General features: G+C 34.6%; 1 protein-coding gene across 6 annotated transcripts in view; it reads right to left on the bottom strand.

The window, feature by feature from the left end:
- NOL4 (nucleolar protein 4) overlaps positions 1-23,205 on the bottom strand; it is a 367,452-nt gene that overhangs the window by 65,078 nt on the left and 279,169 nt on the right. For 3 of the 6 annotated variants that reach the window (XM_079109333.1, XM_079109335.1, XM_079109336.1), the window contains exons 7-9: positions 19,095-19,274; positions 18,180-18,371; positions 2,820-2,933 (exon numbers count right to left, since the gene is read on the bottom strand). In XM_079109333.1, coding sequence (XP_078965459.1) covers positions 2,820-2,933; positions 18,180-18,371; positions 19,095-19,274 — 486 coding nt within the window. The remainder of the gene's footprint in view (positions 1-2,819; positions 2,934-18,179; positions 18,372-19,094; positions 19,275-23,205) is intronic. The other 3 variants (XM_079109334.1, XM_079109338.1, XM_079109337.1) reach the window with 1 other exon arrangement.

A 23,205-nucleotide genomic window follows, 5' to 3' on the forward strand; every position in this document is an offset into this window, starting at 1 on the left:
GAAACTTTTCTAGGGTCTGGAAAGAACGTTCCTATGTGGAGATGATATTTAGCATCTCTCATTCCCAGGAAATGAGCCTTGCAGTAAACAACAACTATGTATCAAGACACATAGAAAATGGGAACAGCAAATATGAACATTAGGGTCAAGGACAATTGGCCCTCACCCATTCCAGTCTGAGGGGCAGTAGTAGGAAATCCTATTCGTTATTGCTGGCAGATTTTCTTCAATCGGTGGAAATTCTAGAAAGCAAATCTGAACTCAATTTAAAGATCTTCTAAACAACTCTTAAACTATAGGATAAGTGTCTTAGAAACTGGAAGTGGGATTTTCCCACTATTTGAGGTACTTAAATAGAAAATACATCCTTAACAATATGTAAATGTATTAAATATGCTATGTTTTCATATGCATTGACTTACCAAATCCTTACAATACTTCATGAATTAGGCATTTATCTTTCCTGTTTTACAGATTAGGGCTACAGTAGTTAATTGATGAGCCAAATATTAGCAGACAATCAGCTTTGGGGGATATCACAGAGCCATGCTCTAGATAACACATAACATGGATCTGTCACTTACTTCTCAGTGCAAGTCTATGCATGACTGATATTAAGTAAGGATGTTCTGGAATGTAAACTAGATGGGATACTGGCTAGATGAAAACCAGGAGGGCCCTTTCAATTAAAGAATTCTATTATAATTTCTAGATTGAAGATGTTTTCTCAAATGGACTTAGTCTGACTTCAAAACTTGTCTATCAGAGAAAGCACTCTTAATGCATCTTCCTAGTTTTATTGATACTATCACAGTGACAAAGAAGTTAGGCATTGTAGTCTTCTAGGTTTAGTTTCTTGATGCTTACTATGGGTCAGGCACAGTGCCAACTACATAACATGAGTCTGTCATTTACGGTTCTTATTGCAACTCCATAATATCAGTACTGTTACCATGGTTATCTTTCATAAGAAGAAACCAAAAAAAAAAAAAAAAAAAAAAACCTACAGAACTAGCATATCTTGCTGAAGGCTATACAATTAGTAATGGTAGAGAGGAAGATCAAAATGTGGGACATGGGCTGGGAATAAAGCTCAGTTGGTAGAGTGTTTGCCTTGAATGCACAAGGCCCTGGGTTCAATTCCCAACATCACACATACAAAAAAATGTGGAACATTTAAGCTCAGAATGTGCAATCTTTTTTTCCCATTTTTTATTGGTGCATTATAGTTGCACATAATGGTGGGATTTGTTGTTACATAGTCATACATGCACACAATATAGCAATATAATTTGACCTATATCATTCCCCAGGATTTCCCCTTTTAGCCCTATCCTCTCTGATGTTTGTGAGATACCATCCCCACTTTTCTTCTTTTTTCCTCTCTAGCTTCCACATATGAGAGAAAACATTCAACCTTTGACTTTCTGAGTTTGATTTATTTTGCTGAATATAATAAAAACATAATAAAATATACAATTTTTTTTTTGGTACTGAGGATGGAACCCTGGGGCACTCAACCACTGAGACACAGTACAAGCCATTTTTTGTATTTTATTTTAGAGACAGAGTCTCACTGCGTTGCTTAGGGCCTTGCTCCTTGCTGAGGCTGATTTCTCCTGTTTCACCCTCCTGAGCCACTGGGATTATAATAGGCACCTGGCTTAATATATGCAATCTTAATCACTATGCTAAATGACACTGTATACATTTACTCACTTTAAGATAAATTTTATAGATATTTTAATGCCAAACATCTCAACTGAGGATATGTACATATGAATAAATAATAGTGGCATGATTAATAGATTCAAAATTGGCATTTTTACATTTTAGGCAAGGTTAATGTTACATTTTTTATTTAACAAAGACTTCATCTTTTGCAGTATTCAGAATGAGCATGTGATGTTTTAATAATAAATACATCAAATATGATGCCATTCTGAAATATTTTAAAATATTCTAAGTTTGGAATGGAAAGTCTTCCTTTTTTATTTGAAACATGCATGCTTACAGGAAAAATGAAACTGGACTAACTTAATTTAGTCTCTATTCATCTTAATCTCAATAAGAAATATGAAGCACCCTGGTTCATTTGTTGTAAAAATAATTAGAAACCAGAATACAGCAAACTTTTATCACAGCATTTAATACACTGAAATTTAGTTCTCTATATGGATACATAAGAAAGGGAGAAAGACATTGCAGAGACAAAAAAAAGGGAGACAGACAGACAGACACAATTGACCAAAACATTAAAACTATACACATCCTCACTTTATAAACACACACCCTTGAAAAAGAGAGACAGAGGGTATGTAAAGGGTATACAATAAATGATTAATTAGCGAGACAGTAAGCCCAGGACATGGATTTCCATTGCATTAGATTCCCATTTGATGGCTTTCCAGTCTTTCAATGTTATTTTTCATGTTTACCACCCCCAGCATAATATATTGGCATTTGGCAGTAAACCAGAGGAAATTAAAGGTTCATTTTCCTTCAAAAATAAGGATAAATGATGAAGTAAACTGAACTTCTGTAAATGACCAGAGTCTCTTACTAATCAACTGGCCTTCAAATTGAACAGTAAACAGAATTCTAACTCAGTTTCACAGTTTCTTTCTTTCAATCAGAAAGTGTTTAGTTGATCACCACTGATCACATGAGCTTGGCATCTTTCAAGTTCAGATTCATAATGACACAAAGCCTCTAACGCTGTGTGCATCAGCCCTATTCAAGAGTGTCTGCGCTCCTACATAAATGAACAGCATCTGCCATAGAGCTGGCACACTCCCGACTCCCAGACTCCTCAGTACCTGCTGTTTATCCAGACGCATCCTCTTGGCGGCATTTCTACTCTCGCTCTCACAGGCTGAAGCCAAGATACTCTCTGCAACTGCTGAAGTAAGGTGGGAAGGAATAGGTCGAGACTAAAAAAAAAAGGAAAGAGAAAAAAATACGAAAAAAATTATTAACAGTATCATGAACGGAACGATGCTACCCTCCTAAGAGCTCAGAGAACCATCAACATGTGCAGGAGTTTCCATTCATTTCAACTGACTTTATTTGAATCAAGAGAGGAAATGGAAATTGTAAAGATGATAAATGAAAGCTAGTTAGAGGTTAGAGCTAGAGTTACTACACAGATTCATCATTCACTCCTATGGCTCCATTGTCATATGTATTTAGTCAGGGCCATTAAGCTGGAGTTTGAACAGGCAGGGGAAAAATGGCCCACTGGATTTTGCAAATAAAACAAGTCCTATAATTCTTTTATAACGTATGACAATGCACAGCAGAACAAACAAAACAAAAACAAATGACAGGGCTGAAACATTAGTTGAAAAAACTAACAGATAACTCACACCATGTCAAACAATTTTCATATGAATATTGTGAATATTTACAGTTTAAGCTATGACACAATTGATGTGATTAAAATACTTAAAAAATAATGTTGTTTTACTACAAACTAAAAAGTCAGTCCTAGAATGGTTTCTATATGCCAAATTTTGATGTTTAGATGCAAGATTATTTGCTAGTGCATGTAAAAGCATGTTTCATTTTATATATAAAATATGAGTTTATATTAATAATTTAATGGTATATGTTGGAAATTCATATTCTACACAGACCACAGAGAAATTTAATTAATCCCCCAACTAAGCTCCTAATTAACTATAAATTGTTTGCAACTCTCCATATCATTTGTGATAATCACAGAAAAATTTTCATTCTTTTTCCCCATAATTACATGCAAAATCATCTAACTGAAAGATGATGTGGTTAATGATATAGAACATTTTTAATTAAGATAAGCAAATGATCGATAAAAATAACATGACAATTAAATGACATGAGATAGTAAAATAATGTATAATTATAAAATAAAAGTATCTTTGGGGAATCTAGCATGGATAGTGGCATGCTACCTTAGGGTTTTCAAAGCCTTGGTCCAAAATAGGTAGTGATACCATTCAATAGCAGTCTCTGAACTAACTGTGACCCTTTAAAAGTTTTCTTGCAAAGCAACACCTACATGTCTTTCTTGGACATGTTTTATTTTACTAACTCTGGCATTTAAAACATGTTTTAGCTGATTTAACCATGGGGATTTAGTCTCAAATAATATTCTAGAACAGCTATCTTCAGGCAGTGTTTCTGCAAAGTAGCCTCTACAGGTAAAGGGCAAGAAAGGTATAGGGTATTCATTTGCTAACCCAGTGAGACATCCAAAAGGTCAGCTGGACCACTGTGACAGAAAAGCAGTAGGGTGGTCTGAGGCTCTTCTTGCAAAATGGAGAAGTCCCTAAAATGTCAGAAAGCATGCTTCAGAAGCATCTTTTTTCAGAAGGAACTCAGAAAGCAAGGACTGTGTCTTGGGAACAGAGAAGAAGGTCAAAGTAGAAAAACCTAAAAAATATTGTCACACGGGCTGAAGTTGTAGCTCAGTGGTAGAGCACTTGCCGAGTATGTGTGAGGCACTGGGTTTGATCCTCAGCACCACATAAAAATAATAGATAAAATAAAGCGATTGTGTCACATAATGATAGGAGAAGAATTGAAAAACGTACATTGCTTCTTCATTTCCTTCTCTACTTCAGCAAGTATGGATAAGGTAGTCTAGTCCAGACTATGTGAACATTAAGCTAGAAAATATTAAATATATAAATATTAAGCTATAAAATTAGTGTCTCATTAAAAGATGACCACTGCTGGGTTCAACATTGTAACCTAAGCCTAAGCCACATGTTCTTGATGGAACCCTTTTTTTGAGAAAAAACTTACAGGAAAATTGGGAATAAAAACATCCCATTACAAAAAACAAAACAAAATAAAACAAAACAAACAAACAAAAAAAAAAAACGAAAACAAATTATTTGAATGTAGTTAGCATTGTTCAGATAGGAGATTTCATACTTTAATAAACTACATTATTAGATCCTTCATGTGGTTCTAGGGATAGAATTAACATCTAAATAAAACATCAGCAACCACCCTTTTTGTAATCCAACTATTGATAGCTACATAGGACTCATAAGTACATACTTCTGTTTCTTATTATCTCCATTTATCTCTCTTTTTCAGGTGTCTCTCTTCCAAATTAGGAATATATACAGCTGAGTAATGTTTTAAACATACATGTGGAAATACCTGGATTCAAATGTAAGTTTGATGGTGAGTTGGAAATGATAGTCCATACTAAGGAATTGTTCTCATTTTACAACGGAAGGCCTCAGAGAGCTTAAAGCTTAGTGAGCTTACTACACATTTCTGAAGAGGAATCCCTTTACAACTAACCCCACTTTGCATTTAAGCAAAGAATACATTAGAATCTCTCTAGCATCCTTCTCTCAAGGTGATTAATCCCTTTCTTCTCTTTTCTTATTAATTCTTTAAAGCTTTTCCTTTATAACGAAAACAAATAAATAAAAGTATAACTTATCTGAGTTATGCTAGCTAAATGCTGCAATAAAAATTCACAAGATTGAATGTTAGAACAGTCAGAAGTTTCAAGAAATTTCTGGACATGAAGTAAAATGAAGCTTAGTTTCATGTCCCAAATAAGAATGTGTGGAATAAACATCTCTTTTCTTCTAATACTGATGAGTTGATAATAAATGCCAGTGGTCCCCAGTACACATGAAGCTCAGTGACACTGTGCCTGATCATAAGATATCAAAGATGCCCTTATGTTTCATCCATAACATGGCTTTTATTCATTACCCAAATTGAAAGTACTCATATCAAGAAAGTGAAAAGAAACTCATCACTTTTGCTCCTCATAAACCAATTTTATCATAGAGAAATTTTAAATTTTTATTTAGTGTGGGGTCTGAGAGTCATCATTGTCTGGATTCTTCTTTCTGTCATCACATTTAATAATTTCTCAACTCTTTCTATTATCACCACTTCAGGGCCTTCCTAGCACATAATCATGCACTAAGGGCTATGACCAGATTCCACCAGAGACAAGGGTTGGAGACTTCCTTTTAGGTCACAAAGAGTGGCCATAAAATACAAAAGTTTCCGTGTAATAACTGCAGATTGTGACAGAGAACTCAAATGCAAAAAATTTGATAAAATAGTTTATGGAAAACAGCACTTTCTCTGGTGGAAGATATCATAGTACACATAATATTTGATGTATATTACAAAGAAGATTTAAAGTAATAATTAAAATGTACATAATTATCAACTTTTCATGATCTATATCCAGATTAAGGTTTGTTACCTAGTTCTTTCCCTGGATATAAGATTTTACCCTCACTAATTATCTCTTCATAATTAACAGTCATTCTCCACTGGGATCTGAATTGAACTTTCCGCAGCACAGTTCTTATGGTAATAATTATCTAGGCTCAACTCAGTGGTAGTGGTGTCATCCAACAGATGGCTAAACTGTCACATGCAGCTTCTGGAGTTTAAAAAGTCATATTTTAATTGGAACTTAAGATGTGATTGCTTTTGGCACAATATAAATGTGTCTTTCTTTACAGATGCTAGTGAAACTTGTCACCACACCAACATGCTATTCAGGGGTTTGTTGTTGTTGTTGTTATGTTTTTTGTTTTGGTCTGAAAATTATAAATGAAACAAATTTAGAGTTCTCTGAACTTGGTCTGTACAAAGAAGCAGCAGGATTTTTACAATTATAATAAAGTTTTCAAAGAAAGCAAGACTGTAAAGTTATGCTCATGGGTTCATGTGACAATGCTCTCTGGGTGCTAGTTTGGGTAAAGTGAATCAAGTATTAGACAAGGCCAGATTGGGAGCAACTGCAATATCTGCCAATGTTGTAAGTAGAACAAGTTCTTTAAAGAAAATTTAAGTAAATGGCCCAGAGTTTAGGCAGAGACCTAAATGAAAATTATTCCTCTTAGCAAGATGCAGTGGTGCATGCCTATACTCCTAGTGACTTGGGAAGCAGGAAGATCACAAGTATGAGGTCAGCCTCAGCAATTTAGAAAGGCCCTCATCAATTTATCAAGACTCTGTCTCAAAATTTAAATTAAAAAGAGCTGGGGATGGGGCTAGGTGGTAAAATGCCCATGCACTCAGTACCCCTCCCCATAAAAAAAAAAAAGAGAGATTATTCCTCTTACTCTTTTTACTTTATAAAATAAATAATTAAGAATTCTACAATGAATGATAGGCACATACCATCTCCCCCAAATAATGTATCTATGCCTAAAGACAGAATTATACAGGCTTCATAGAAAGTTTTCGCTTGTAATTAATCTCTTTTATTTAGTAAAGAAGCAAGAGGACCCTGGATATTATTCTGTAATCAGCCTTTTACCACAGATGTGACTGTGTTTGTGATATAGTCTCCCTGAGTCATTCACCTAGGTGTTATATACTTTTACTTATATAAATGACAAAACTGGGGTTGAATGAGCAATAATGGATAGGAAAAATAATGTTACATCATAGAGGATTCCAGAAAGCAATAAACACAAAATCACTACCACCTGCATTTATTTATTCAACAAATATATTTGATAAATACTATCCATATGTCAGGAATTATGCCAAGTACAAAGAGATGAATAGAAACAGTATCAATACTGTCTCTATGGCCAGAGTTGTCTTTACAAGCTAGTGAACTGCACAGCACAGAGGGTTTATTACACTTGCAATAAGGAATGTTTATTACTGATTTACAACTTTCTATCAGCAATTCTGAATCCTAATATATAAACTCAAATAATTTTCAAAAACTTGGGGGAAATTCAGTTGGCAAAAGAAATGGCATTAAATACTTACAGTCTTCTTCCTAATTTATATGATTATTTACATATTCGCTGCAGAAATACTAAGGTGTTTGTATATGAGATGTTTTCCCAGACCCCATTCTGAGTGAGATAAAAAGAATATGTACTCTATCATACCCTAACGCCTGACAATTTCTGAATTCTGAACCACAGATAATCCAAGATTTCACATAAGGGTTGTGGAGGTGGATGAAAGAGTGAACTGTTGATCTATCCTGTGTGGTTTTGATAGAAGTGATAAGCTAAGTGCCTCACTGACCTGATCTGGCTTCCTGAGTGAGGAAGGGAACTCATCTCTTTGTTCCCAGAGACTGACCCAAGAGGTCAACACTTGATCTGAATAGGACCATACAATGTCCTTTCATGAGACCTAAAACCTGTAGTAGGAGGACTCGTCTTAGATTGTGAGCTCTAAAACAGAGGCTAAGAACTGCAGATGGCAACATTTCTCAACAGGTCCGAAGGACTTCAGAGAGGTAAATCAATACATGATAGAAACTTAGTTAAGAAAAGGAAAGCAGAAAAACCCTGACCATTATGTCCGTGGAAGGAGCTAAGGGTGAATCCTTGAACTTCCAGTTTCTAGAGAAAATTCCCTTGACTAATTTAAAAGGAGCTCAAAAGTACATTTTTAAGGAAAGTGAAATTAAACTAATTAAACTAATTAACTTTCATCCAGGCTTTGATTATAAGTATTTCACTTATGAATTAATGGTCTATGCCTTGGCATGATTTTTCAATATTTTTGTCCATTAATAATGATCTTTCACAATACTTGAGAAATCAATAACTCTTATGATTGATACTTAGAAGCAGAGTTTGGCTAATGCCATATATAACAGTACCTCTGATCAAGGTATGAGACAACTCAAAGAAAATAATGGGATTTCATTTGCACTTATTTATTTACTGTGCTGGGAAAGAGACCCAGGACCTTGCATATGTTAAATGAGTGCTCTACCCCTGAGCTGTATCCCTAGCCCTATTATTCTTTCATTTATTTTTGTGTTGTTCTTTTTAGATATACATGGCAGTAGAGTATATTTTAACATATTTATACAAATATGAGTACATCTTATTCTAATTAGGATCCCAGTCTTGTGATTGTACTTGATGTGGAGATTCACTGTGGTGTATTCATATACGTACACAGGAAAGTTATGTCAGAATCCTTCCACTGCCTTTCCTATTTCCGGTTCCCCCCTCTCTCTTCCCTTCAGGCTTTCGATTTTAACAAAGTGATCTGTAATTATAATCTCCACTAGGAACTATCATTCAATACTGAAAATATGTGATTACCTATTGTTATTATATGATTAATTGCAGAACATGATTTGTTACCTTAACAGTTTATTTGTGAAACTAAAACTATGCTACCCTCAATTAAATCTATTCCAATTCTATACATGCAATCACAATCATTACTCACACACTAATCACCAAATATATAAAAATACTTAAAAATCAGTGCTTTGATTGTTAAAACGAAAGCTATAATCAAAAGTTATATAACCATCTTCTTTAGCAACAAAAACTCCCTAAAGTTTTAAAATATTCTAGATATTCAGTTAGCAGCAACTTTTAAAACTGCAATACCAATTGTAAGGTACTGTGAAACACATAGTACACAATAAAACATAGCTTATCTTTCAACTAATTATCATCACAAAGTAGCACATTAGTAAATATCCATTCACTCACTCTTTCATTCAACAATTTTAATTCAGTTGTTAATTCAACATGAATTGAGCACTTTCATGAGCAATTACTTGCATTGTGTAAGACACTGGGTGATACAGAGACGAACAAGTTCAAAAGCATAGTACTCAAGGAACATAACTTATTAGGTATCTAAGGCTTGTATAGAGATAACAGTAATATAAGACAGGATAAAATGAAACTACAAAAATGTAGCACAAAGTACAGTTTGCACACAGAAGAAAGAGAGATTTAAGGTAGCTTTTAGCTGAAAGTGCAGTATAAATAAAGACATATTTGATTCAGTTCAACAGATTGAAATGGTGAGAATTTCCCAAAAAAGGGAAGTATGGAATTCCATTTCCTATTAGATTCTATTTTATCATATTCCTCATATACACACCGGTAAGAAATTTTACATTTGTTATTTCAAGCGCTGTTGGTTTTCATCTTTAAGTGTGATTGTCTCCATCCTTTTCCATGAGGAAATTGAAGATCAGGAATACAAGTTGACAATTTGGTAAAGTACAGACAAACACTGAGATAGACTGACTAAAAAATCAGGTGTTTTTCTTCCATTTGTTCATCAAGGTTACCAATTTCCAATTTCCATTGTTTCCCTCTCGGTGCCGTTTCCTTCTTCTTAGAGAGTACATTTTCATTTTTCCAGTACATTTTCAGCCAGTGAGTGGAGTATTTCTCTCCTCCTTGTTCTGAACATACAGTTTAGCTGAGCATTGTAATCTGAAAGTGAATTTCCTAAAGATTTAAAGACTTTCTTCTTAGTACCTTGAAGACTGTATTCTGACATCTATTATGAGGACAAGAAATTGTTTGGTCTCATTGTTTTTCTGTTTCAGCTAACCTGATGTTTCTTCCTGGTGAATTTCAGCATTCCTCTGCTCTGCTGAAATTCTGTGATGACATTTCTTGATATGGATTTGTTTTACTTATGATGTTGAATCCTGTTCTTTTTCTCTGTCCTTTAGGATTCAGGGTCCAATCAATTCTGAAAATTCTTCGTCACTTTTCTCAATATTGCCTTTCCCTTATTCTAATTTCTCCTCTGGAATGCCTATTAGATCTATCTTGATCATTATAGTCTCCATCTTAAATTCTTTTATCCTTCTCTCTTTCCTTTCTGGGGGTAATTTCCATACTTCTGTGTTCTAGTTTACTGATTGTCTCTTTCATGACTCTTCCACTCTATTTAACCCATCTAGTAAGGTTTTAGTTTCAGTGCTTATAACGCCTGCCATTCTTACTTCTAGAGATTGGATTTGGAGGTTTCTCAACTCCCCTTTAATGGAGGAGTAGCCTTTCCAGGGTCCCAGCTCTATATAAAGTTCTCAGGTTATGCTCTTCACTAGTCACAAACTAAAATCCCTGTATCCTGAAATTAGGTAGCTATTCAGACCTTTTCTATCTTTCTGGCTGGTTACTCAATTCCAACAAGGATTTAAAACTCTGGCCATGAGTTTGCCCAGGTGTTTCCTTTGCTGTCTTTTGAGCTTAGTTAGGTATTTAAAACACTGTATATTTTAGGGCTGGGGATGTTGCTCAGTGGTAGAGCACTCATCCAGCATGCATGAGGCCCTGGGTTCAATCCCAGTACTGCAAAAATAAAAATAAAAATAAAAAAGAAAAGCAAATTGTTAATTTTTTCAGTATTTGTGTGTATAGTGGGAAGTTGGGTGTGGTGTGTGCAAGTAGGGTAGGGGAGATATTCCATGAGGTTCAGGTGAATATCTTGCTAAAACTGAAAAGTTCAATGATGGGTAACTGACAATTATGTTGGCTATAGTCTTTACCATTTAGTTATTCATTAATTTCATATAGTTAAAAATGTGTAAAGGGTACTCAGAGAAAATCTGTGGACCAAAAGACAACATATAAAGAGAAGGAACAGAAATGCTTTGTGATAAACTAAAGTACAAAAGAAAGTAATTGAGCATATTAGAAAAAAGGTGACAGATTTTATGTTAAACATTTGATACACATCATTAAACATAATACCCCAACAGCTCTTTCCTCTAGAAAAATTGAGACTCAGAAACATTCTATAATTTCTGTGGCAGTTGAACTAAGCCAGGAATTGAACTTGAGTCTCCCAGTTTCAAAAGATCATATTCTAAAATATTATACAGTTAGAATCTGTTTTTGCAATGGTAGTTTCACACTACTGAAGTCAGAGCACACGGGGATTCCTCCAGAAGCAAAACCAGGTTTATCATAAAGACAATGATGTTCAGGCACCAGGGTTCCTCAGTTAGATGGGTCTCCTGCGTGCTGGAGTTCCTGGAGGGTGTCAGCATTCTAGGGGAGAAGAAGTCCATGTAAACTGAGGGAGCCCATCTATATGTGTCTGAAATTGTCTAAAAAAAAAAAAAGGATTTGAATCTTTAACGCTTTTGTGATTTTAGAATATCTTTGTGTGGAATGTTTCCTAACTATGAATACCCAATTCATTTTTCTAACTATTTTTTTTTGTTTGTAATTTTGTATTTTCTACTTTAAGAAAGTCCCAAGTTGTGTGATCCTCAGGATTCACAAATCCTAGTTGGCCTCTGCTTAGGAGTGTATGGAGGAGAATAAGACGGAGGGAGACAGTGGAGTTAAAAAGATTATATAAGAACATAGGTATGAGGGACAAAGGGTTCAAACTGAAATGATAGCAGATAAAATTGGGAGGTATAGGATTTACTTGGAAAATAAAGCAAAGAAAGAATAAGTTGAATTCAGTGAGTGGTAAGATCTCATTCTCCATTTATAAACAGTGGCATAAGAGATAGCAGTGGTGCTGTTAACAGAAGTAGGCAAGTCAGAGGGATGTCCTGGTAGTTTGGTAGATGAAGTGGAGCCTCAGTGGAGAGAACGGGGTGACAGTAGTTTGTGTTGGTCTAGCACCTGGCTGACATTTGGAATGAAATACTACAGCTCTGAAGCCAAATGCCTGGTATTCTGGGGACTCTGCACAATGGGCAGACATTTGCATGTTTGGGTGATAGGCCAAACAGAATCAGAGAAACTTCCCCAAAGCGAAGAAAGGCAATTGAAGAGCAAGAGAAACAAGAGTATCAGGCAAATGGAGGTGATAGAGTTGAGGACGTGATGCTTGGATTTGGTAGTCACGAGATCTTCATAAGAACTGTGTCAGTTTCTTGGTGAAAACCAGAGTCTGAATCGTCTGAATGTCACAGATGAACAGGAATGGTGGGCCCAGAGCGACCCATGAGGCTTTCCTTTGAGAAACCTGACAAAGAAGGACTCGGGTTGCAAGAGTAAAAGATTCAATGTTTTCTTGGAATCAGGGGATATTTTCTTTGACAGAAAAGAAGAAATTTTTCTTTTTTTCAGTGAAAGAGTCAAACAGAACATGTGGAAGAGTGGGTATTGTTGATGGAGCAATGTCCTAGAGAAGACAGAATGACATAAGATGGGATACCAGGATTATTCATCCAGGGCAAATGAGACCAGAACACATGCTCTGTTAAAGACAGTAAGAAAGACTTGAGAAATTTAGATGATTCTCAAAGTTTTTATTATGGTTCTCCGAGTGATGACTGTGGCTAAGGTGTATCTATGGTAACAATGAGATGAAATAAGAGATTCAGACAATTGAAGTTGGAAGATGGGAAAGAGCTGTAAGATCAGAAGGTGATACATCAAAATTATTCAGGAGGGTATTAGAGAATGTAATTAAAAAGACATTATGAATAAAGTGCTTAAAGGATGTGAAGGAATCTTAGGGGATGATAGCTGACAACTAGAAAAAAGAGTGTAAGAGTTGGTACAAAGAGCAAGTGGGGAATTCAAACAAAATGTGTTTGCTAATTAGCATCGATTAAGTTAACTGGTCACAAAGAGAAAAACCAACATAGTGTGGTCATGTTGTGTGAAGAATAAGGTGGATAATAATAGCTACACACGTATTAGAGAATTACTATCAAGATCTTCTATGAAGGGCTGGGAATACTTCTGACAGAATTTTCAGTTTAAAGAAGCACTTTAATGCATTTTTATAATACCTTTGTCCGCTAAAAGATGCATTGCAGGTGTCCTTATGGCTTTTGAAATGATCATAGAATCAGGCAAGCTGTGGATTCAAAACAAGATCTGATCTCTCTAATTTGAGCTCCATTAGACAGGTAGAAACAGATGATGTGAGGAGTCAAATCCCCTGAAAATCAATACTATTGCTTTAACATGAAAGAGATGCTTCAGATGTTTCTGGGATTATATTATTTCCTTATTTTTTCAAAATTTATATCTCATCTTTCTCTCTAAAGTAGGTCTCAGATCCACCAAGGAAATAAGTAAACAAAGATACACAAAAAGACAACTTAGGGGCATAGGGAAGAGTTTGCCTTTGAACTTCCTGGCAGTGAGGAAAAGTTGAAAGCACCACTCTATTTGCTCATGAGAAACTTTTTTTTTTTGCACTGAATTCTACAATAAGTTTCTGAAACAAGGTCTTCCACTGTGGATATTTAGAAGTTTAATGGACAATGTCCTTCCTTGACAAAATTTTACAAAACATTCATGAGACTTTCTGCAAACAAGAAAAGTTCAGATCACATAATAATGAAAACTAGGTAATTTTTTAGGAAGCTGAGGTTATTGCATTCAAATATCTAGCTTCTTTGCTCCAACTGGGTAAAATGGCAAAATTTAGGATATAAGAGGAAAAATGGACTGAAAATCTCTTATACTATATCTCCCCTAAATATTTTTGAGTGTTACAGAAATACATGTAAACATATGTAGCAGTGTATCAGTTCAAATTTAGGAATTGAAAGAGAAAAATTGTATCACATAACAGAGGATCCTCAGTAGGGTCTAATCCTACCTTGTTCATAAAACATTGCTTTTTGTATCTTTTCTATTATAGCTGATATTGAATTCAAGATTAGGACACTGCAGAGAAAGACATTTCTTTTTTGGAATAATTAACAATTATTCTTCAGAAAAGTAGTTGAAGAAATTTGAGACTGAAAGTCACAGAATAGAATTAATAAAAATAATTTGATATGTGGTATTTATTTAGTATTTAATTTAATGGCTACTTAACTCTTTGGGTTCCTGAAATCCAATGAAAACCCTGACAGTTCTCTGGATCAAACTTATTAAATTTATTTTTCACTAAGCATGCTCCCAACACTGAAGACTGTATGATGAGACTGGTAAGAGTGAATTGGTGAAAAGATACAGAAAAGAATCATAATATAGTTATGCTTCATGCATTATAGGTACTATTTGGAGCATGACATAGAAAGTTTTGGTACTTAAGCACCTGTGGGGTTTTCATAATTCCAGTGAAATAAAAATACACAGATGCATATTCTAAGGTTTTTATGAATTCAGTGAAACCAATTAAAAGTATTTGTGTTGGCATGTAAATTCATTAGAGATAATGTACCATAATTAAATATGAACATATTTTTGTTTTAACAATGACAAAAAAGCAGTCAAAGTGAATGCTAAGATTCTCAAATGTATTACTGACATGTTGTGATAAACCTCTTCCATGAAAATTTGGCTTTGAATTTCTTAAAGTCAGCAGGAAACATATAATTCAATATTTCTCTGTTGTCCTCTATTAACAGTCTTCTGACATTAGACACCTAAGTAACTGGAAGAGCTAAGCTTGTTGAATGCCACTTTCTTTTAACAACACAGAATTCTCTCCTAAATATGCCTGAACTTTACAATTGCACTTTACAAATACATTAAAAACTTTGTTGCCTTGTTACACATTGCAGAATAATATGCATTTAAAAATAATCACATATTAATACAACAAAAGATTTTTGTTTAATGTTGTTCCAATTTTTTAAATGAAAGTCCTGAATATTACCTTATAGTATACTTAAAATTTATGGGGATGCTGGGTATGATGGCACACACCCTTAATCCCAGCTACTGGTGAGGCTAAGGGAGGAGAATTGCAAGGTCAAGACCAGCCTGGGTAACTTAGTGAGATCCTGTATCAAAATAAACAATAAACAGACTGGGGAAATAGTTCCGTAGTAGAGCATCCCTACGTTAATCCACAGTACCCCCCAAAAAATAGATTAAAAAAATAGATAAAAAAATAAAAAAATAGATAAAAAAACCAGAAAATTATTCATGTGAAATATTTATATTTAATTACTACCTTCACTAGCCATGCCTTTTCCAATTTGTTTTGGATAAGAATGAGTACTCAAAATGACACAAAATTCTACCCACATTTTGTGACAATGAAACAATACACAAAAAAATTAAAATTTCAAGCTGCGTTTCTCCGGTCTTTGTAAGTGTCCCCCAAAGGCCTTGATCCTTTTGTTACATAAAATCTTGCATTACTACTTAAGCATTTCATTTCACACAACTGTTACCTCCACACATCATGATGATCAGGAAGCATGCTATGCTTTCCTAAATAGTCAGACATACATATCTCCTTATTACTTTCTATAATGCTATGTATATGTACACATACTAAGTGAACAAATGAACAAATGAACATTATTAAAATTCAAATACTATATTGTTTCCTTACAGAATATTTCTATCAAGATTAGATTGTAAAACTTTTTAACTTTGGCTGAATCCCAGCTTTTTGCCCGTTGCTATGCAGAGCACAAGGTTCATACCAAATAGATGCCCAAGTTAAAGTGAACACAAACAATCAGTAAAAATGGCAATTAATTTTAAAAAATGGTTAAATGTATGAAATACACTTGAGAGAACTTCAGGATTCTGCATGGTAGTGATTTCTTTCTTTTAAAGAAAGATTAATATAAAAATTTCACACATGAAAAACATGGTAGATATTAACAAAGAAAAGAATCTCTAAATAACATTAAAAGATTTAAAAACCAGTGATGCCAGTTGCTTGTAAAAATAAAAATCATTACATACATTATTATATTTTTGTTATTCAAAAAGAAAATTGTATACACTACATTGTACTCTGAGATATATTTAGTTTCCATTGAAACTGTGTCAAGTGGTCTTGAACCTGATGTCAATGCCTGGCTTCTGGGTTCAAACACTTGCTTAGATGTCCTTTTCATCTATCATGTGTTTCCTATTGTGTAGTTAATAATAATAATTAATTCCATAATAGGGGAAATAGCTTTATTTTCTTCAAGCAATCTCTCATTCTCTTATACCATACCAAATCTATTGTCAAATTTTACTAAGTCATGCTATTTTTATTTAAAAATGAATTATCCACTATAACTTTCCACTCCAATGTAGGTCTCCTGAGAAGTAAGCAAATATTTAATTGGAGTATTCTGCAACTATATAATAAAAACAACTGAGGAAGCTTTCTCAGATGATATTAAATAATATTTGATCATATTTTCAGGGTTAAGATTTATTGAATGCTTCATACATGCCAAAAATGACTTTCAGAGGGGAGACAACTTACATAATTTCTCATAACTCTACAAATTAGAAATTAATGTGCTCTCCAGAGGAGGAACCTGACCACAGATAGTTGAAGTAACTTGTCTGGGTCATCCTGCTAGAAAGTGGTGGATCCAGAACTCCAAATCAGGCTCTCCAAGAACACAGTACATGCTCCTTCCTCCTCCTGACCATTTAGAAATATGGCCTTCTATTTAAATAATGGTAACCTTTCCTTTCAAATAATAATGAAGATGTTTTTATAAGCCAGTGTAGAAAAAATGATAATGGACAGTGGATTCGTTATTCCTGTCATTCATTTGACAAGATGTTTACATCTGCAAAATTCTCACATATGGCATGCTCCAAAAACTCTATTATCTATATCAACTCGTACCCTATTACACCTAAATTAGAAGCACAGATCACACACATTCACAGTTTAGGGCTGTATGGAGCCTTCTCAGATACAAGAAGAAAGAAAGATGTTTCAAAATATTCCTGTTCACACACACAGTCACAAAAATTTAAAAATGAATAAAGCATACATTGTAAATGTATGTACTATTTCTAGGTTTAACAGTTAGAGCAAGGTAAAATAGATTAAAGTTTAAAAAAAAAAAAAAACACTGATTTCTAATTTCCACCCTAAGTAATCAAATGCCAACCTAACATCATCCATCTGTAAAGCCCAGCTCAATTCAAAAGCTAACAGTATCATTCAAAAGTATGAAAATAAACATCCCCAACAGAAGACAGATTTATTTTTCACCTGAGTATTTTCATTCCCTGATCTTGATTTTTCAAGGCTTGCTATTTGTTAACTGTGGTACGAATATGACATCGTTTAAATGGATCCATCCATTTCCTTTTGTTCCAGAGAAAACCATGTTCACGGGCCATGGGAAACAATACCTCCTGCTTCAGTTCAAGCCTTGTTTACCCTCAGACCCACTTCGGTAGTGACAGAAAGGAAGCCACCCCGAAGGAGACGCTGGTTCTCCCTGGGTTTTACTTGCGTTAACCTCATTTTTTTTCCGTGACATGGCACCATGTGGTCCTGTGAGCACTGGTCTCACAAGACATTTCTTTTTAAATAAACAAAGGGAATAAATATTTCAGGAAGATGAAAAGGAGAAGGGGGAAAAAAACAAACGAGTGAACAGAAACCCCTTTGACCTGACATTATGGAAAAAAAAAAAAAAAAAAAAAGACACTAAGATGATAAAAAAAATAGTGTCATGGTTTACATGTGGGATTTGGATGGAATCTAGGGCTGTGTTTTAATTCAGAACTCACCATCTCAAAACCACTTCTTTTCATCCGCCTGCAGGACTTGAGGTAAGTACGTATACGTTTCCTGGCTCGCTCTTGGTACTCAGGGAATTGTCGCCTGCATGAGTCAATGATAGCCTGGATCTTTTCTTTGGGCTGCTTAGAGATTGGGACCATTCGGTCCAAGTTTTCATCTACAAACAGCCTGACAAACATCTGTTGGCAAGAGGGAGACAGAGGAGAAGGGTTTGGAGGGCTGCTCTCTTCTGTTCCTAGCTTCCTGTCTTGATTACCGATAGGAAAAATATTCTTTTCTGGTTTATGCACTGGAGAACTTTGCAATGGAAAGCCAGAAATTTCAAGCAAACACTCTTTAAAGATTTTCTAAATGGTTGGAATTTAAAAACCAAGAGAGAGAAAAAGAGAGAAAGGCAGACAGACAGACAGACAAAGAAGAGACTATTATGAAGGAAAAAATCAGGAAATAACAGTAGACTGTGACAGTTGAGTATCCCATTAAATTCTCTATTAACAATAAATACGACTGTTGCGTGGTTACGCTGCACAGTGGACTAATCTCTGAAAACAAACAAGTGACTCTTGTCATGCATAATTAGATAAACTAGGAAAGCAAAAGAGAGAACATGATGGACGGGTGTACTCATCCCAGGACCAAGCGGAGGCCCCCTCCGTCCACTAGGTAAACATGCATACTCACACAACACAATTCCAGTTTTCAGCTCACATTTGGCTTTAAAATTCTAAACAAAACACAGCAATTCTGGTGTCTGGTTGGCAAAGAGTGTTTCATGTACTTTTTAAATCCTTCTGTAAATTAAACAAACATGTCTCTAAAATATCCACATTGACCAACAGGCAACAACATGAAAGTGAAGTGGGAAAAAAATCGAACCACACGGGGCGCGTGGCAGGACTCACATTGAAAGCTTTCAGCCTTTCCGCTTCCACACCGTCCGGCTCATTAACTTTCTCAGAATCGTCATGGTCATCGTGGTCATCTTCATCCTCTTCCCCCCGGTTGAGTGACAGGTCCTCGGCGCCTCGGTCTACACTCTCATTTTTGCCTGAGTCATAGCTCGAGTAACTATGTGCAGGAGACTGAAAAGAAAGGACGACATCGCTGCTTTTAAATGCCTTGAACACGTTTATAAATTTTATGTTTTATTTCAAATTCTGTGGTTGCTCAAAAATCTTGTGTAGGAATTGATAGCACCAGAGCTGTGGCTATTTGAATTTAAATCACAATGAATGCAAGTGAAATTAAAAATTCATTCCCTCATCTCACCAGTCATATTTCAAGGGCTCAATAGCCACATGGAACGTTTCCATCACTGCAGAAAGTTTTATTGAACTTAGCTGTCCAAGAGCAATTACTGTTTCCAATCAATATTTATATTCCCAAAAAGAAGCAATCTGTAAATTAATTTTACAGAAGAATCATTAAATCACATATTATTAGGGATAGATCTGACCTCAGAGCATAGTCTAATTGTGTTAGTATTCTTTGAACAGATACTGATATTAGAGATTAATTGTAAGATGCTTTAAAAGCAGTTTATAAATTTTCTGTGATTCTCAAAAGGGCATCTGATTTTGATTTAGAAAAAGAAAATCAATTTTCTTTCTAATCATCTGTTAAGTTTAGTGCTTCTGTATGCCAACACTATATCACACAACAAATGTAAAGCAAGAACAATTAAATAAGTAAATATCTCACAGAATTCAAAGTAAAAATCATGAAACATTTGAAAATTTTAAAATATTTAAAAATTTATTTTTACATGAAAACAGTTAATGGCCTTCATAGAGGTTTAGTGATAAGAATGTGTTTGTGTTTCTATATGTGAATGAGACCATTTAACAGTAAGCGAAATAACTTTTATTGTTTTTATTTTGGAATTACATATACTCCAGATACTTCCATATCCATATTTCCTTCTAGGACCTCTAAGTGAGTTTGGGAGAAGTGACCTGGAAGTAAAGGGAGTCCAGGTGTATGAGTGTGATAAGGAAATTAATTCAGCAGTGCACAGCATTACAACACACTATTTTATATCACATTGGTCAACAACTATCAAAGCATATTGTAGGTATCTCTGATAAGATGCTAACCTAAGATGTAAGATAATTTAAAGTGAAGTATGATGAATTTATTTTTATTTATTGGTGTAAAACTGTTTTCTGAGACATCAAATACCACAAAACCAATAATGAAGAAATTGCGAGAGCCCAGAGGAAAAAGTAGGACATACATCTAGACTATTGGTTCCCTTAATCTTCACAGCATCCCAGTGCGGGGATACTATCCTCCCAGTTCTACAGATAAGAAAATTGCTTCAGAAAGGCTCAATAAATAAATTCTTCTTATTCAGATAATGACACAACCACTGTTTGAACCTAGCTCTGCCTGAAGCTAAGAGTGGTGGAATGAGAAGTCATACAAATTACATTTTTTTTCTAAGTGTGTGTGCACGTGTGTGTGTCACTGAAGGAAGAATACAAAATATTTACCGGTTAATGTACATGTTGATGAGAAGACAAAATATTTTATAAACGAATTCACCTTCAACTATTATTCCACCTAAATAAATTAGATGCTCTATTTCTATTTTCTTTTACAACAGTAGCCTGCAATTTATAATTCTTGAATAAGGAGCATTATCACTTGCTATAAAATTTCCACATATATTTAAATATATATTTAATACATATTTAAATAATTTCTTATTACTGTACTTTTTTTCAGTTAGAGAAAAGATAGACTAATTGAACAGATAGAGGTTTTGCTTTTACTTTTTACATTTTTATCAGTGTGTTATAGTTATACATAATAGTGAGTTCATTTTGACATATTCAGAAATCAGTATAATTTACTCCATTTCAATCTGCAGTACTTCCCTTTTCACTCTTCTCCCTTCTCCCTCCTGTGGATCCCTCTCCTCTCCTCTCCTCTCCTCTCCTCTCCTCTCCTCTCCCTCTCCCTCTCCCTCTCCCTCTCCCCCTCCCTTTCTTTCTTTCTTTCTTTCTTTCTTTCTTTCTTTCTTTCTTTCTTTCTTCCTTCCTTCCTTCCTTCCTTCCTTCCTTCCTTTTTTTTTTTTTTTTTTTTTTAGTACCAAGGATGGAACCCAGGGGCACTGAAACACTAAGCCACATTTCCCAGACCACTTTTTAATTTTTTTTATTTTGAGACAGAGTCTCACTAAGTTGTTGAAGCTAGCTTCGAACTTGTGATCCTCCTGCCTCAGCCTCCCAAGACGCTGGGAATACAGGTGTGTACCACCAAACCTGGCTGGACAGGTTTTCTTAAACAAATATCTATAGAAATAAATATTGACAGGTTTTTTTTTTTCATCTTTGGGAATGAACATATTCTGGCATAAAACACATTTTAATAATAAAATATATTTAAGAGAATAAACAATGATCATAATGAATACCTTTTAAGACTAACATAAAAGCAACAGAATTTCTTAAAAAAAAAACACCTTTTTACCTATCATTTTTTCCCTCTAGAAACTTTTTTAAAATTTATTTATTTTGTTTTTAAAATTTTTATAGACTTCATTTTGATTCATTGTACACAAATGGGGTACAACTTTTTGTTTCTATGGTTGTGCCCAATGTAGATTTATACCATTCATGTAATCATACATGTATGTAGGGTAATGACGTCTGTCTCATTCCACCATCTTTCATACCCCCACCCCCGCCTCCCTCTCATTTCCCTTTATGTAATCTAAAATTCCTCCATTCTTCTCTCACCTCCCACATGCCCCACCCCCATTATGTATCATCATCCACTTATCAGGGAAACCATCTGGCCTTTGGTTATTTGGTATTGGCTTATTTTGTTGAACATGATTATACAACTGGTATCATGCTAAGGTAGTATGCCACAGAGCAAAATTCATTCAACAATTATTTATTGAACATCTATTCTGTGCCAGGCATTATTCTAAGTCTTTTACATATATAATTTATATCATTAACAATATACTGGCTAAGTAACTTCCCTAATGTCACACAGCTAGTAAATGAAGTCAGGATTTGAACTCATGCAATTTGACTCTAAATATATTATCTCAACCCTATTCTTTTCTTTGTCTATACAATGACAACTTATGTTACTGTTATAGTATCAGTAGAAATCCATTTCTAAGACACTGTATTTCTTGACAAAAACGTGTAGAATAGAAGAACCTCTGGGACAAGATATGCTAAATCCATTCTATCATCTAAACGTTAACTATGAATGTTTTATAGTTAGTCATTAAACACATCTTGAAAAACTGAATGAAGATATATTTATTTCGAATGGGTTGAAGGCTATTTAATAATGTTTTGTATCCACATAATGTGTGTTAAAATACATATCTAGATTTAATATCCACATAACTGAATATCATAGCAGAAATAGTATAATTTTAGTATATATATTATAAATGATATGAATTTACATGGATGCTAATAATAATAAACAATGGTGTATATAACTGTTAACTTTATGTGTCAACCTTACTGGATTACAGAGTGCCTGGATATTTGATTAAAGATTATATTTAGGTATGTCTGTGTGGAGGTTTCTGGATAAGATTAGCATTTGAATTTTTGGACAGATCGACTTTCCCAATGTGGATGGATAACATCCAGTCTTTGAGGGCAAGGATAGATCAAAAGGCAGAAGAGGAAGGCCAGATTCACCCATTCTGCCTGCTCGAGCTGGGATGCCCTGGGACTTATACCATCACACCACTGGCTCCCTAGTTATAAGGTTCTGAGACTGAGGCTGAACTGTATGACTGGCAGATCATGGGGCTTCTCAATCTTCATAATCACATCTTTCTCTCTCTGTAAACTTCTAATCTTACTCCTTCTGTTTCTCTGGACAGTTCTGACTAATACAATATATTACCTAAAATATAAATCATCTAATAAAGGATCAGCAAGTATAATTTACTGAGCTAGCCTTGGACACTGAGCAAAGTGGTAGAGAAGTTAAGCAGGGTTTATCATTACATGAGTTTCACAG

The sequence above is a fragment of the Sciurus vulgaris genome, assembly GCF_902686455.1.
Source record: "Sciurus vulgaris genome assembly, chromosome: 13".
Taxonomy (NCBI): Eukaryota; Metazoa; Chordata; class Mammalia; order Rodentia; family Sciuridae; genus Sciurus; species Sciurus vulgaris.